This window comes from Dermacentor andersoni, chromosome 4, assembly GCF_023375885.2.
Source record: "Dermacentor andersoni chromosome 4, qqDerAnde1_hic_scaffold, whole genome shotgun sequence".
Lineage (NCBI taxonomy): Eukaryota > Metazoa > Arthropoda > Arachnida > Ixodida > Ixodidae > Dermacentor > Dermacentor andersoni.
This window is the reverse complement of record NC_092817.1, coordinates 84407207-84421225: the sequence shown is the minus strand read 5'-3', so window position 1 is coordinate 84421225 and position 14019 is coordinate 84407207. Positions and strand designations below refer to the sequence as shown.

At 40.7% G+C, this 14019-nt stretch overlaps 1 protein-coding gene across 3 annotated transcripts in view; it reads left to right on the top strand.

Moving 5' to 3' along the window:
• The window catches only part of dia (diaphanous related formin 1), a 53307-nt gene that overhangs the window by 26474 nt on the left and 12814 nt on the right, over positions 1 to 14019 (top strand). For all 3 annotated transcript variants that reach the window (XM_050183370.3, XM_055073988.2, XM_055073987.2), the window contains 9 exons: positions 24 to 172; positions 2770 to 3201; positions 4509 to 4695; positions 6705 to 6901; positions 8789 to 8875; positions 8971 to 9123; positions 10445 to 10574; positions 12490 to 12611; positions 13394 to 13558. In XM_050183370.3, the coding sequence (XP_050039327.2) occupies positions 24 to 172; positions 2770 to 3201; positions 4509 to 4695; positions 6705 to 6901; positions 8789 to 8875; positions 8971 to 9123; positions 10445 to 10574; positions 12490 to 12611; positions 13394 to 13558 (1622 nt within the window). The remainder of the gene's footprint in view (positions 1 to 23; positions 173 to 2769; positions 3202 to 4508; positions 4696 to 6704; positions 6902 to 8788; positions 8876 to 8970; positions 9124 to 10444; positions 10575 to 12489; positions 12612 to 13393; positions 13559 to 14019) is intronic.

Here is a 14019-nt window from a genome sequence, read left to right as displayed (position 1 = left end):
AATTTTCTTGTTCTGTCTTCTAGAGCACATCATCCAGAGTTCGAGAAGTGAAGAACAGGAAAATGTGGAGCAGTTGCAAAAGAAGCTGGAAGAAGCACTCACCCAGAAGCAGGAGTATGAGGCTAGGCTGGCCAACTACGAAGCTCGTCTTCGAGATGGACAGGGATTTCAGGTGCGTTGACTTTGGACTATCTTTTGAAAAACTGCACTTTTTTTCTGTGTTCTTCCTTGAGTTTTTGATCAAAGCAAAAGTATTAAGAATAGATTTTAGAGCTGATAATTATGAAGGAATGTGGTACACTATCACCTTTGCTTGTGGGTGGCTCTAAATTTGCTGAACTTGAGCATGTTTAGTCTGAGCCTCGATACGACAAAAATGTACCTCCTGCTGACAACTCCATTAATTTTACAATTCTGTTAAAGGAATATTTCCTGTTTCTGCAATCTGAGGAATGCTCTGGAGGCTCTTATTACAACTCTGTTAATGAAAACTTTGTCAATGAGCATTTTTCAGATATTTCATTTCATTTTTAGCGCAAAAGTCATTTTGCATCTCATTAATGTAATTCACAATAGCGCACATTTGTTGAAAAATCTGAGGGGGGAAACCAAAAAATCTGGAGAGAGAGAAACAATTTTATTTTTTTTTATTTTTCTTTCATGTGAGACAAAAACCACTCCATTGTTTTTTTAAATAATCTCCAATAGATTCAGTACACTTGTCCAAACTTTTCTCTCTCTGTTCTAAGCAAGTATGGATCTCCTCAACCCTGATGCTATTGAGTGGCTCCTCTGAAGTTGTATTCACCTCATGTACAGTGTTAAACCTCTTTTTGTTATTGGATTTTCTTGTTTAAAAATAAAGAAAAAGATCATGGGAGCTTGGTCTGATGGACAGAGTGCTAGGGGAACACCGGCCTATTCCTGATAGGCTAAATATCATGTCGTAGTCAAAGCAGTGTAAGCTGCGGCACTGTTGTGATGGAGAAACCAATCACCCATATTCAACATTTTTGTGTGTTTCCTTCACAATTAATTGCCTTAATTGCCTTTATACCTCCAAGTAAAATGTCTGGTTGACAGTCTGTCCAGGGGAAATAAATTCCCGCTGCAGTATTCCACACAAAATGCTGAAGCAGAAGAAGAAAAAAAAGAAGCAATGATCATCGTAGTCACATGAATGCACTTGTCACATTTTTTTTTTTTTTTTTGGTGAAGAAAGCGTTTTCAACTGGCTTGAAGCTTGCTTGGTTTTGGGGCTGTACTTATAGCACCAGCTTTCATCATCTGTAACAATCTTCAAAAGAAGGTCTAGGTCACTTTCTATGCGATTTTTCAAACCCTGGCACAAGATAAAACAAATGTCTTTTGTTCTGTGCTTTTGTCCTCTGAGCAGACAGGGAACAAACATTGCGGCAGCACATCTCGTCTCTAATTCCACGCTCAAAATAAACTCGTAAACAAGAGGTCCACCTCATGCCAGCAGCTTCTGAAATCTTATCAGTTGTGTAGTGACGACACCTGTTGTTTTATTTGTCGTATTGTTTTAACAATCTCATAGGTACGATTGGTTGAAGGTCGGCTGAAGCAAGGATTGTCTTTAACGCTTGCTTCTCTTCTCGAAACCAGAAAAACCACTAAAAAAATTGTGTATAGCTCAGCACCTCCTTTATAAATGTTGTTTGAAGCATTTCTAGTGTTTCTTTGGTCACTTCTCAAGGATATTTGCTGTCCAGTACGGACAAACGTCACAATTTCATGATAGTAGCGCGACAATGGTTCAAACAGCTCTCACCACAAAGCCGTAAAACATTTTACAGTGATGTCAACTTGATTACTAACTTGGGAATCGTCAACCTGCACCCACTTAATGGGACAGCACAGCAATACAATTACAAAGAGCTCTACAAAGGAAGTTTTTTTTCTTTTTTGGTCGGCCCTCGTACTAGGCTTAAATATTAGGAGAGCACATAGTACCAGCCTGTGCTCATATTTCATTTAGCCATGGACACAATGCAATGTGTAAAGGTTGCTCCTGCTCCATTGTTGTCATGGTGTTTGTTGTCACTTGCTTATTATGCAGCAAGTTCTGTTTAGGTGTACATAGCTTGTGAGCAGTTGACATCACAAATGCTCTACTCAAATTGAAGCATTTGGTATTATCACCACATTTGTATTTGACAATGAAACACATTGCTATTAACATGTGCCAGTAGGCATCTCCCATCCAGGTTCTTCTTATGGGTGCCTCTATATGTCTGTCTGTACAGTTTAGGAGACCCATTAGGACTAGTATGGTAGCAACATCAAACATAACAGGCACATAGAAATAAAAGAATGAATGAATAATGCAGGATGACATATCCATCATTAAGATATAATTTTGTCACAGAAATTTCCGGCTTTAGTGAGTTGTGTTATTTGCAGATGTTTTATCGCAGAGTTTAATTTGAATCGCATTGTTTTCTTCATCATTGCCATACTGGCTCCCAGCATGTAACCTTAAATGTTTTCCAAGCCCGAGTGGATAGACATATTGGGGCACGTTACTTTTTCCTTTGTCCCATTTATTTTCCCCGTGTGACATTGTCTGATAGTCTGCTTGCGCTGATGTGTCAGTAGAGAGTTTTTTCTCTCATATGTTTCTTCCTCTGTAACACAGCTAAAGCATTACAGTGCCCTACAGCATTGTTGCATTGTCTGACTGTTACATTGTCTGACTGTTACATTGTCTCGTTCTACACTTTTTCTGCCCCATTCCCAACCCAGAGCCCCAACAGTGCCAAACTAAATGTGCCCCCTGGGCTGCTGTCTGCCACGGGGGGTGGAGCACCTCCTCCCCCACCTCCTCCTCCTCCACCACTGCCAGGAGGTGGCGGCATTCCTCCACCACCACCGCTCCCTTCCAGTTCTGGCATCCCTCCACCTCCCCCTTTGCCGGGAATGGGTGGACCCCCACCTCCCCCTCCCTTGCCAGGGATGGGACCTCCCCCACCCCCGCCTTTACCCGGAATGGGGGGACCTCCACCCCCTCCTCCACCACCGGGCCTGGGCGCCATGTTGGGCCAGATGCCCAACGGGGCACTTCCCATGTCACCGCTCCAGCCCGAAGCACTGCCGCATGGCATGAAGCCCAAGAAAAAGTACACTGTTGGAACCACTCTCAAAAGGGCCAACTGGAAGAAGGTCATGCCCCAGAAGGTGAACATTTGTTTTTTTTTTTCGCCGTACCCTCTGTTTCACCATGTGCGATGCAAAACATTGTGTAAAGGCGATGTCATGCTGAGTAAACAGAGGGCAGTCTTCTGTGTCAGCACTTCTACATGTCATCACTGCTATGGTACGCGTGCCACAATGTGAAGACGGCGCACAGATGGCAAGAAACAAACAACAAAGCACTGCTTGTGAGTGAGTGAGTCAGTGCTTCATTGTGTCTGTTTCTTGCCCTCTGTATCTCGTATTCGCTCTGTTTCTCACAGTAAGCTGTGTACCAACCAGCCCAAGTAAACACAGTCTGTGCCGCTGCACCAACAATAACTGGCATCAGATTTTTGTGAAAGAGCATAGTCACTTGTCTTTCAACTGACTTGACTGTCATGCTAACCAGATGGCTGTTGAGGTCATAAAGTCTGTTTTTGACTCTTATGTTCATGTTCCTCACTTGGTAACAACATTCATAATAACGAAGGAGCTGTAAGTACTAGGACGGTAAAGTGGAAAGCAGTCAATTTTGATAACTGCAGTGGCTTTAGAAGGCAAAATTTCTGTAAGCCTTTTATTCGTACAGTGGGCAGTGCAAGTGCTACGAGTAGGCATGTGCAGGTCATAATCCACTGCTAAAGAAAACACCTCATTAACACTTAAACTCCTTTGCCGTAAACATTTATTTTGCATTGTTGGAAAAAAGTGGCTAGTATGATTAAATCAGATATCAATTAAATGTTAAGATTAGTCTGCAGGGCATTGTGCCAAAATGAAGCTGATAGCCAGGCATGGAAGACTAACGAGGTGTTTTCTTTAGCTGTGTACAACTCTGTACGTAGTAGCTTATTGTATGTATTTCCCACTACAGGTCAGCCTAACTTACCCGAGACTAGAGAGTATGGCTGCTATCTCACTCAAGTGCCTACTTTTGGAGTGGATATTTCTCAGGAGCTAAATGCACTGTAAGCTACAAAAAAAGCAACAGTAGCATTATTAGGGGACATGCAATGCATTTCAAACCAAAGAGGGTGTATGGGAGTTATTATTTTTTTTTTACCTATGTACATTGGGGTGAGGAGGGGGGATGAGTATACTGGTGGAAGCATTAGAAGTGGCCTTACGTGTTTTGTCCAAGAGCCTTTTCATGAAGAGGTGTGCTGTACACATATGCTGCACTTACTGTAAAATTTGTCCTGTAAGCTGTCCCTGTGCGAGTCCTCTGCGCTTCAGTGACATTACTGTAAGGTATCCTGAAATCTGCCAGTGTATTTGCACTAATGAGCTGCTCTTGTCCTCTCTCCTAGGTGTCGGAAAAGGCATTCTGGGTCAAGGTACGGGAGGATGAACTTGAAAGTGAGGACATCTTTGAAGGCTTGGTTTCCAAGTTCTCGTCGGAGCCACCTGCAAAAAAGGACAAGACGGAAGAGAAAGTGAATGTAAAAAAGACAAAAGAACTCAAGGTTCTTGATGGAAAAGCGGCACAAAATCTGAGTAGGTCTCCCTTACAACTTTCCTTTTGACCTCTTTGCAGCAGTCATGTCGGCAGTGTAGCATTTGGGGCACACTGTGGTGTGTGATTCTCAAGTGACTTGCACTATTTGTGGAAAACACAGGGAAGGCGGGAGATGGAAATTCAAGATGATGAGCAAAACGAGAACAAGGTAAAAACAGGTGCCAACGTTTCGACAAGTGGACTTGTCAAAACATTGGCTCCCGCTTTTACCTTGTTCTCGTTTTGCTCATCATCTTGCGTTATTTGTGTATGCTAATGTGTGGAATTGATATAAACAATCTTTTTCATACACCAAACGGTTTTCATTCTTTAAAATTCTTATGATGTTAGTCTTGATGACTTGTTAAGTTTAAGAGGAGTGGTGCCTCTGTTTCTACTATGTATATTGCTGTCTATTTCTGTAAAGAATACTTTTACAATTGATTTTGTAAAGTGTTTGAATTTTGCTCTTGTGAGTTTGTAATTCTACAACTTTGTTGCACATTATTCAGTTACCTTAATTGTTGCCTTATTGCTCTCTGGTAATTAAATCACCTCAACTCACGGTAATTAAAATATAAAATTCTTATTGCTTTTATCAGTAATTGCATACTGTATGGCATTGCACGTACAGTTGAACCTTGATGTAATGAACACTGATATAATGAATTATCGGATATAGCAAAGTAATTTTTCGTTTTGGTTGCAATATTTTTGTAATGAGGTTCTACTGTATTCGAATCGAATATGCCAAAATAGACAAGGAGTGCAAGTTTCTTTGACTTATAATTGCAAATTAGAGAAATTGTTTTAACTGGAGGATTCCTCATTAAAGATACATTAAAGTGAAAATTTAAGTTGAACTTTATTCGTACGTTACACTTATAAAATTGTGATAAGGCAACATTGCTACAGTGTGCAAAGGCGTCGCAAGCCAGAAAAGACGCAAAAATGAAAGCTGAATGGCAATGGCCACTCACTTTCATGTTCCCACATTAGCTCACTGCAACATTATAGATTTCAGCAGTGTCTTCTTTGCACAGTCGGACCCGGATATATCAAATCTGAAGGAGATCACAAGAAAGTTCGATATATAAGTAATTCAATATGTAAAATAAACATTTTATAAAAACATTATTAACTGTATTGTTTACTAGCTAGTGGCTAGAAATAACTACATTGGGTTCAAAAGTATGTAAAGGCTCATCCTGATAAATTTTCTAGGCTCTTCCTAAACTGCTGTGGCTCAGTAAAAAAAAAAAAAAACTTTAAATCTGAGATTCTGTTGGCTATGTCTGTTAGAATTGCAAAATTCAGATATTTTACATGAAATTGCTACAGCACTTTGTGAGTTTTGCTGAAGTATTATAATATCTAGTATTTATCTAATATATATATTAGAGGTGTAGGATGTCACTTTTGTCTGCTCCCTGCACTATAACAGGTACACTTTTGAGAATTTCTTATTGTCAAGCTGGTTGCAGCCTTCTTAAAGAATCCTTGCAGAATGTTTTTTTATGCAGCGCTTTAGTACTTCAAAAAAAGAGGTGAGGTGTGCAGACAGGACGCAAGAGTAGAGAAGCAGTTCTAAGCTTTAGTACTGCCATTACGGTGATGCGCCTATCAAAATGGGGGAAGAAAAATAACATCAGACATAGTACTAATGCGTATAAACTGTTTAGTATTCTGCATATTGTTTGATTTCCTGCTCCATTTCTCGCACTATTTTGCTAACATGAAGCCACGCTCATCACATCAAGTATAGACATTACGACAGTATGTGGGTAAGTACTGATTATGCGTGGGTTGTGCTACCACATTGCTATTACATAGGTAGAGACATTGCTTTAACACATTTACAGTATGGAAGCCTTCAGCTGGTAGCATGAAGTCATATTTGTTGTTTCTTGTTTTGTTTCTTTAAAATGTATTCCTTTAGGTCTAAGTCTTAGCATAAGCACAGCAGTTATCTGTAATTTAATTCTTTCTCCTTGCACTGTGCTTTCAGTGATACTGCAAGGCTCACTAAAGATGTCAGCAGCCGCGATACGTGACTACATCCTGGAAGTGAACGAGGAGCACCTGACGGAAGCCATGTTGCAGCAGCTCATCAAATACTTGCCAGAGGCTGACCAGCTCAAGAAGCTGTGTGAGCTCAAAGACAACCTTAGCGATTTGGCTGAAGCGGAGCAGTTCGCCATCACGGTGAGAAAATTGTTTTGTGGTGGTGCCATTTTGAGTCGTTAAATGTCAGTGAGACCGTCTCTTTCTCTTGCTGTGAAACTGAGGATTCCAGAAGTGCTGACATTTCTAGCGGGGTACAAATGAAGTGCATCTAACTAGCAGAACAAGGGTCACCGGTTGAATGGCTGACATTTTTTAGCATGGCATGATGACAGTTTCTAGAAAAAAAATATATATGTCAGGCAGACATTTCAGTTGTAAAGGCATGTTAATAAAGTAGCCCTTCTTGCATTAGAGCGTGAAATGATACATTGCAAAAGCACAAGAAAAGACCATAAGGAAAAGTGTGATGGTCTTCTTTCACATCTGTCATATTCCTGGAATCGCCACTTTCTTGTCTCGACTGTTGTCACTTAAAGGTTTTACGTGATGTAGCTTTTGTATGCTTGCTTAATTATTTCTGTATCTTGTTACTGTGATTGGTATTGTTTCTTACTTTTCCCCGAGGTGTGATAACTGTGAAGAGAAAGCATACCTTTGGCACAACCTCATTGCAAAAAAAGAAAAGAGAGAGAAAGAAAACACCTGTAAACAAGACTATAAGGTCTTCTTAGTTTCATTTTTTAATCAGTTCTTTGATAATACAGTAGACTTCCGTTAAATCGATTCCGTTTGATTAGATGTTTTTTGGTTAATTCGATCCCAACCGAAGGTGTCGGCTGGCGCCCATGGGTCCAAATTATCATTATTTCAATCCTAAAATTGCCCTTCGCCGGATAATTCGAACATGACCAGTCAACACGCACACTCCTGGACACTATGGTGACTCCAACTGCAACCCCTTTAGTAGCAGCATGTCTTGGTGGTGCTCAGGGGACAGTAAGTGTGTTGAATATGTGTAAACTGTCAAAAACGCATATTTTTTGGCCTACCTTAGGAAGATTTTCCTGAAGTAATGGTAGCTCACAATGTCTGATTACAAGAATTACCTGATTCTAAAATGTAGATTTTTTCCCCCAGAAAATTGGGACGAAGATTGTCTGAGAAATACAATTGAATACAATACCAAAACCATGCTCATGGCGTTTGTATGCTTTACCACATAACATATCTGTATTGCGGTGAAGCTGGCTTAAAAAAAAAAAAAAAAGAAACTCGGGTTGCGAAGTTGACTTTAGGAGACTGGCCGCTATTGTGCAACACATATTAAACCCTTGCCTATTTTTCTTGGTAAAAATAGGGTGCACGTTAGATTTTTTCTTTGTTTAGGAGTCATTTCTATGTTAGTGTTCTACTTTGGACTCATAGAAAGGGGGCATGCATTTGATTCGGGGGCATGTTAGAATCGTGTAAATACTGCCAACTGATACAGCAGTGGGTTTTCACTATTTTTTTTTTCTGCATCATGCTTAATTCAGCCTGTCAGATCAGTCGGTCAAATTCATCGGTTCTGCCAGGTTCAAATTAATGGAAGTCGACTGTATCTGTTCTTGAGCATCTCTTGGGAACAGTGGACCTAAATGTCTAGTAGCATGTGAGCTACAAATTTCATTGAGATCTGAAAAACCTGTGGAGCTGTCCATTGTTCAGAAATGCAGAAGAAGCGGTGACATCCATTACCACAGGCAATCAGTAAAGCATTGCTTGCAGCAGCTGAATATTCTTGGTTCAGATCCCTCCAATTATCATAATGTCCTCAGACTATGTTTGTTGCCATTTTCCTCCGTCGCAAACAGAAGCACCACATTATTGCCTCCTTCAATCAAAAGCAATTTCCTACTTCCTTTTGATCGCTGTTTTAGTAGCTATATCACTTTATGGGCACTTTCCACTCGCCTAATTGAATCATTATTGCCTAACATTTGTGTATAACCTTGAATTTACATGGCTGTGTTTCTGTGATTTCAGATTGGGAGTATCAAGAGGATTCACTCAAGGCTTCAGTCTATCAGCTTCAAGCTCCGATTTGCAGAAATGGTGCAGGACATCAAGCCCGTAAGGCCATCTCACATGCAGCACAAACTTTGAGCAGCATTCTGCATGCTGCAGTGCGTACCTGTGTGCATGATTCTCTTCTCTTTTTCGCCTAGGGTATTGTGGCGGCCACTGAAGCCTGTGAGGAGATCAAGTCAAGCCAGAAATTTGCAAAAGTTTTGCAGCTTGTCCTACTGCTCGGAAATTATATGAACACTGGTTCCAGAAACGCACAAGCCATCGGCTTTGACATCAGCTTCTTGCCCAAGGTATTGCAACCATTCACAGCCACTGTTCCCATCTTGCTGTGTTATATAACTTTCACGCCATGAAATTTTCGATATGGTAAGACTTTAACACTTTTTTGCCTGCAGGAAAAGCAGCGGTTTGTTCGGTAGTCTCTTAAATGCTTTTTTTTCTCTATCACAGAGAATGCTTGATACTAAAGTATAAAAAATCAAATTGAAAGGGAAGAAATTCTCCTTCTGGCAGTACTAGTCCCAAACAACATATTTATTGAATAATATTTGAAAACGAAAATATTTAAACAAATATTTTATAGAAATAAATAAAATGTTATGTAAAAACGTCATTATTTCTCCACACAGAAATACCTTAAAAAATTTTAGAAAATACGTTTCATTGCAAAGTACCTGTGCAATGTTCCAGGAAATATTGTCCTTCTATGTAAAAAGGTTTCTTGAGATATAAAAAAAATGTTCACTCTAGTAATTAGCCCTAGCGTTATGCTGAGGTCGACTATCTGCCATCTTTCCCCGCGAAACTTGACTCCCTGCATGGCCACTGGCAAAAGATCCTGATGGAAGGATGTTAACACCCTGCAGATAAGAACTGGTACCTTTAAAACACGCAGGATATCTTTATTTAAGCACATGGCAGCTTGGAAATGGTTCTGCAAAGAAAGCGAAACTCCTTTGTGAAATGTGACAAACCGAAGTTGTCTTCCGCATCAGTGCTGCTTTCAAAGTCCAAAAACTCGCACACAGATGCGTTGGAATCGGTAAAAATTCGATGTTTCTGTGCATGAGTGACGCACAGCGCTGACGCCATCTTGGGACCTACGAGCGCTCATCGTACCGACCACGCCCCTTTTCCGAAGGCGCTGTAAAAATCGGCAAGCGGCTGAAAAAAAACTGAATACTGAAACTGCCTAAATACTTCCTAAATAACCCAATTATTGGCACTAGCTGTCTGAGAGCACTCGAAAAGCAGCAAGGTATGAACTTTCAACCATCGAAAGTGAGCTTTTGATGGGAATAGGTGCGGACAGGAAGGTGTTAAGCTGCACACATACTATAAGAGTGTACTGTGGGCTGTGCCTTCTTTCGAACAGTATGAGGGAGATATACATGCACAAGAGAGTGTATCATACATGCATGCGTATGCACACACAAACACACACGCAACTCTGGAGTGTGTTGCATACAAACTTGTGCTTGTTGGTTGATTCAACATTAAATAGGGACCCATCAGCAGTCACTGTACAAGTGTCTTTGCGCTGCAGAAAGGCAGACAAGTTAGGGGACATTTAAGGGCTGCCCAAAACTCATCGTGTGTCACACTGTTCAGCTTTCAGGAACAAAGTCGCATGACCAGAAGTCAACCTTGCTCCACTTCCTGGCGGAGACGATAGAGAAGAAGTTTCCAGACATCTTGTCCTTTGGTGATGAACTCAGCTATACAGAGAAAGCAGCACGGGGTAAGTTCAGTTCTGAATTGGTGCAGGTCAAAGACTTTCAAGGCAATGGTACTTTCGTGGGTTTCTTATACCATTGAAAAAAAAGAAAAGAACATGCTTAGCCCTCTATGAACCATGCTCCCTGCCACGTCACCTTTTCTTGTCCTAGATATTTAGCCAAGGTGTAGCTAGCACAACAATGAAGAACTTTATTGGTATTTGTTTTCTTTTTTTTTTTTTTCCTGCTTTGCACTGGGCATTTTCATAGGTCCCTCACGTGAGGTGCACAAGGTGACAGGCCATTTTTAACCCATAAGATTCTTCACTATTTCAGTTCAACCACATCTAAGTAATGTATACAACAAACTTTGGTTTAACAAACCTTGAACCTCGTTTAAATCATATTTTATTAAATAAGGTTCCTATGATGTTTGGGAAACGCGAGTGATGCCATATATATTCATAGCAGTAAATGTTCATATACTTTATTTGCTTTGCCAGGAATGTGCATGTTTAAAATAGCTATTCGAATTTGCATTTGCGACGGTGCTGCAGAGTTCAGGTACTTTGACTGTCGTTTTGTGTAGTCACGAGCGAAGCACTAGTTGATATGTAATATATCACTACCTGTTGTTGGGCTAGTTGCTTCTGTTCTGCATACTGTCCATGCTCATGCAAGCAGCTTTTGCCATTCGGCTCAACGCACACTAAACTTCTTAAGAGGGCATAGCCCCCATGTGACTTGAGGCGGCGTTGGCGAGGTCTTGTTTTGATAGGATGCAGGAAAGTCTTAATAATCGGGCCGCACGGCTACATTCAGCCAGGCATCTTTGCTTTGTCACGGTTGCTGTGGCTGAAACCCTTCTTAAACAGCTGAAGGGCAAGCAGAAAGCCAAGCCGCTGGGGTACAAGATGCCACAAGTTGTCCCTTATATGCACCAAGTGGCTCACGACCTGAAGAAAGTGGCTAACAGGCACAGAGTACTTATTGTTTTCTTTTCTTTCTTCACGGAAGCTGGATGGCTTGTGCCCACACATTTCGATACAGCAGAAGCTGTTCCTGTGCGAAAAAAAGCATGCTAGGCTGTATGTGCCCTGTGCGGCCAGCATGGTGTACGAAATTTCGCTAACTTGCTGGAGCAAAGATGCTTTGGCACGAGAATTAATGGAGGTGTACTACATCAGAAAGCAACACTATATTTGTATCTGTGATACATCTGTGGCTCTGCAATTCTTTGCAATTCTGAATGCAATTCTTTGATTGCATGTTTGAATAGGCATGCCATTTTTTTTCAATTTCTTCTCCGTGGTCTGATTGCGGTGCATGAATGCATTTGTCTACGCTGGCACCTTTCCTATAAAAGTGAAATTGCTTAGAAAAAATTAATTGCGAGTGATGCTTCTTCTTGTCCATGTAGCTGTTTGGCAGCTAACTGACTCTTATGCAAAAGTGCACCCCTGTTTCATTCACTGTGGTTAACTCGGACCATGATCTCAACTACATTGGCCAGAAAATTTAGTTGCTTTTTGTCAACACACAGAGGCTAGTGCACACGTCACTAGCATGTCTCCAAACATCCCCATGAGCATAAATAGAACATGCTTGACATGAATATTAACAAAATTTTGGGGCCGGAAAACACCAACGCAGCCCATTTTTCTCCATGCTTTCTTGCATGTTCTTCACAGAGGCTGCGAAAGTGTATGTACGATGTGTGAAGACCTCCTTAAATTAGAATTGCAACGTAATATTACTTTGTTATATGTACTGAATTGAGAGATATAGTGCACAAGCTTCTCTATTTCATTACATTGACAGTCAGGACAAAATTATGTCGCATTCACCTGTACATACCCTGATTTTCTATGGGTTGAAGCAACCGGTACTTGCAAACGGCCTCTCTGTAACTAGTGTCTATATCTTGCATGTTTGCAGTTTCTCCGGAACAACTGGAGAAAAACCTTGGGCAGATGAAGAAGTGTGTTGCCCAGTTGGGCACTGACCTTAAGACATTCAAGTCCCAGGGTCCCAATGACCGGTTTGCTGAAGTGCTGAGTGTATCCTTTTTGTGTGTGTGGTACTGCTTCATTTTGCATATATTCATTCTTTTTAACTTTCTGGTCCTTAGTTTCTATGATGTGAAAATTTTATATCATGTGCTTCTAAATGACAAAAGGCAGGGAAAAATAAAGAAAATATTTAAGCTGGAGTTTTTGGCAATGAATTGAACATTTTTTTCTCGTGAGCTGCCAGAAACCCAGTGTGTGGTAAGAAATGTGTGGTTATTCAGACTTCTTAATTCACAATCATATTGGTGTGAAATGTGGCCATGGATTATTTGAAGAACATGCTTGTGGCACCAAGGACAGGCAACAAGCTAAAAAAAAAAAAAAGAAAGAAAGAGCTTGCAGGCGTAATGTGTGATGTGACGCCTGGGCATTTGTGAAATTTCAGAGAGAGACATATTTATCTACAGCACAAAGTCGGCAAATTATGTAGTTAGCATTGCTGACACTCACATTTGTGAAAATAATTTTCTTTTTTTTCTCAATGTATGATATCGCTTGCAAAACATTACAATTTCTACAAGAATCATTGGACTAAGAAGAGTTAAGCGCGGTCTGGGTGTTTAATAAACTTAAAACTTATGTATCCTGTGCCAATTTAGACTAAACTTGTAAACAGAGAAAGTGAGTTGACCGTAATTATCAATTTGTTGTATCGAGAATATTTTGATGCCCCCAATAAACACCTTGGTTTCTGTGTAATTTTTCGAGAAGTGAATACTTTCTCGAAGAAGTCTAAAGACTAGCTTGTTCCTTTACAATGAAAAAATCAGGGCTTTTATGACCAGGCCTCGCAGGAGCATGAGCTGCTTTCGGGCATGTTTGCGAAGATGAAGAAGCTGTATGAGGACTTGGCAGAGTTCTATGTCTTTGAGTCCAAGAAATACACGCTAGATGAATTCTTCACCGACGTCAAGTCCTTCAAAGAGCAATTCTCGGTAAGCCTTCCTTTCTGTAACGTTTCTCTGGCACTCCTCAGCAGCGTTCACCGGGGGTCACGTTTCAAATTCATTGCATTTTCCTCGAAGCAATAACACAAGTATATTCTTTTTGCATTAGTGTGTGCAATATTTGTTGAACGTTTGAACAAAAGTGCACAATTCACAATGGTTGTTGCAGAGCCCTGTGTCAGAGACCCTCTAATGCTCTCATTGTTCTGAAACTCGAGTGAATTAGGAGAATATTCCTTCTCGTAGCCAAAACTTCTGCTGAGCTTTAGTAAGTGGCCATGTGACAGCTTTAGCAACACAAGACCGTGTGCTTTCACCAAAGGTGTTGTATAAAGCTGTGGTTCCCAAACTTTCTGACTCTTTTCTAGGTCATTAAAGAATTCTGTTCGAATTTTTCCAGTTTTTTTTTTTCTTTCTTTATTTGAATCCCCCACCCCCACACACTTCTT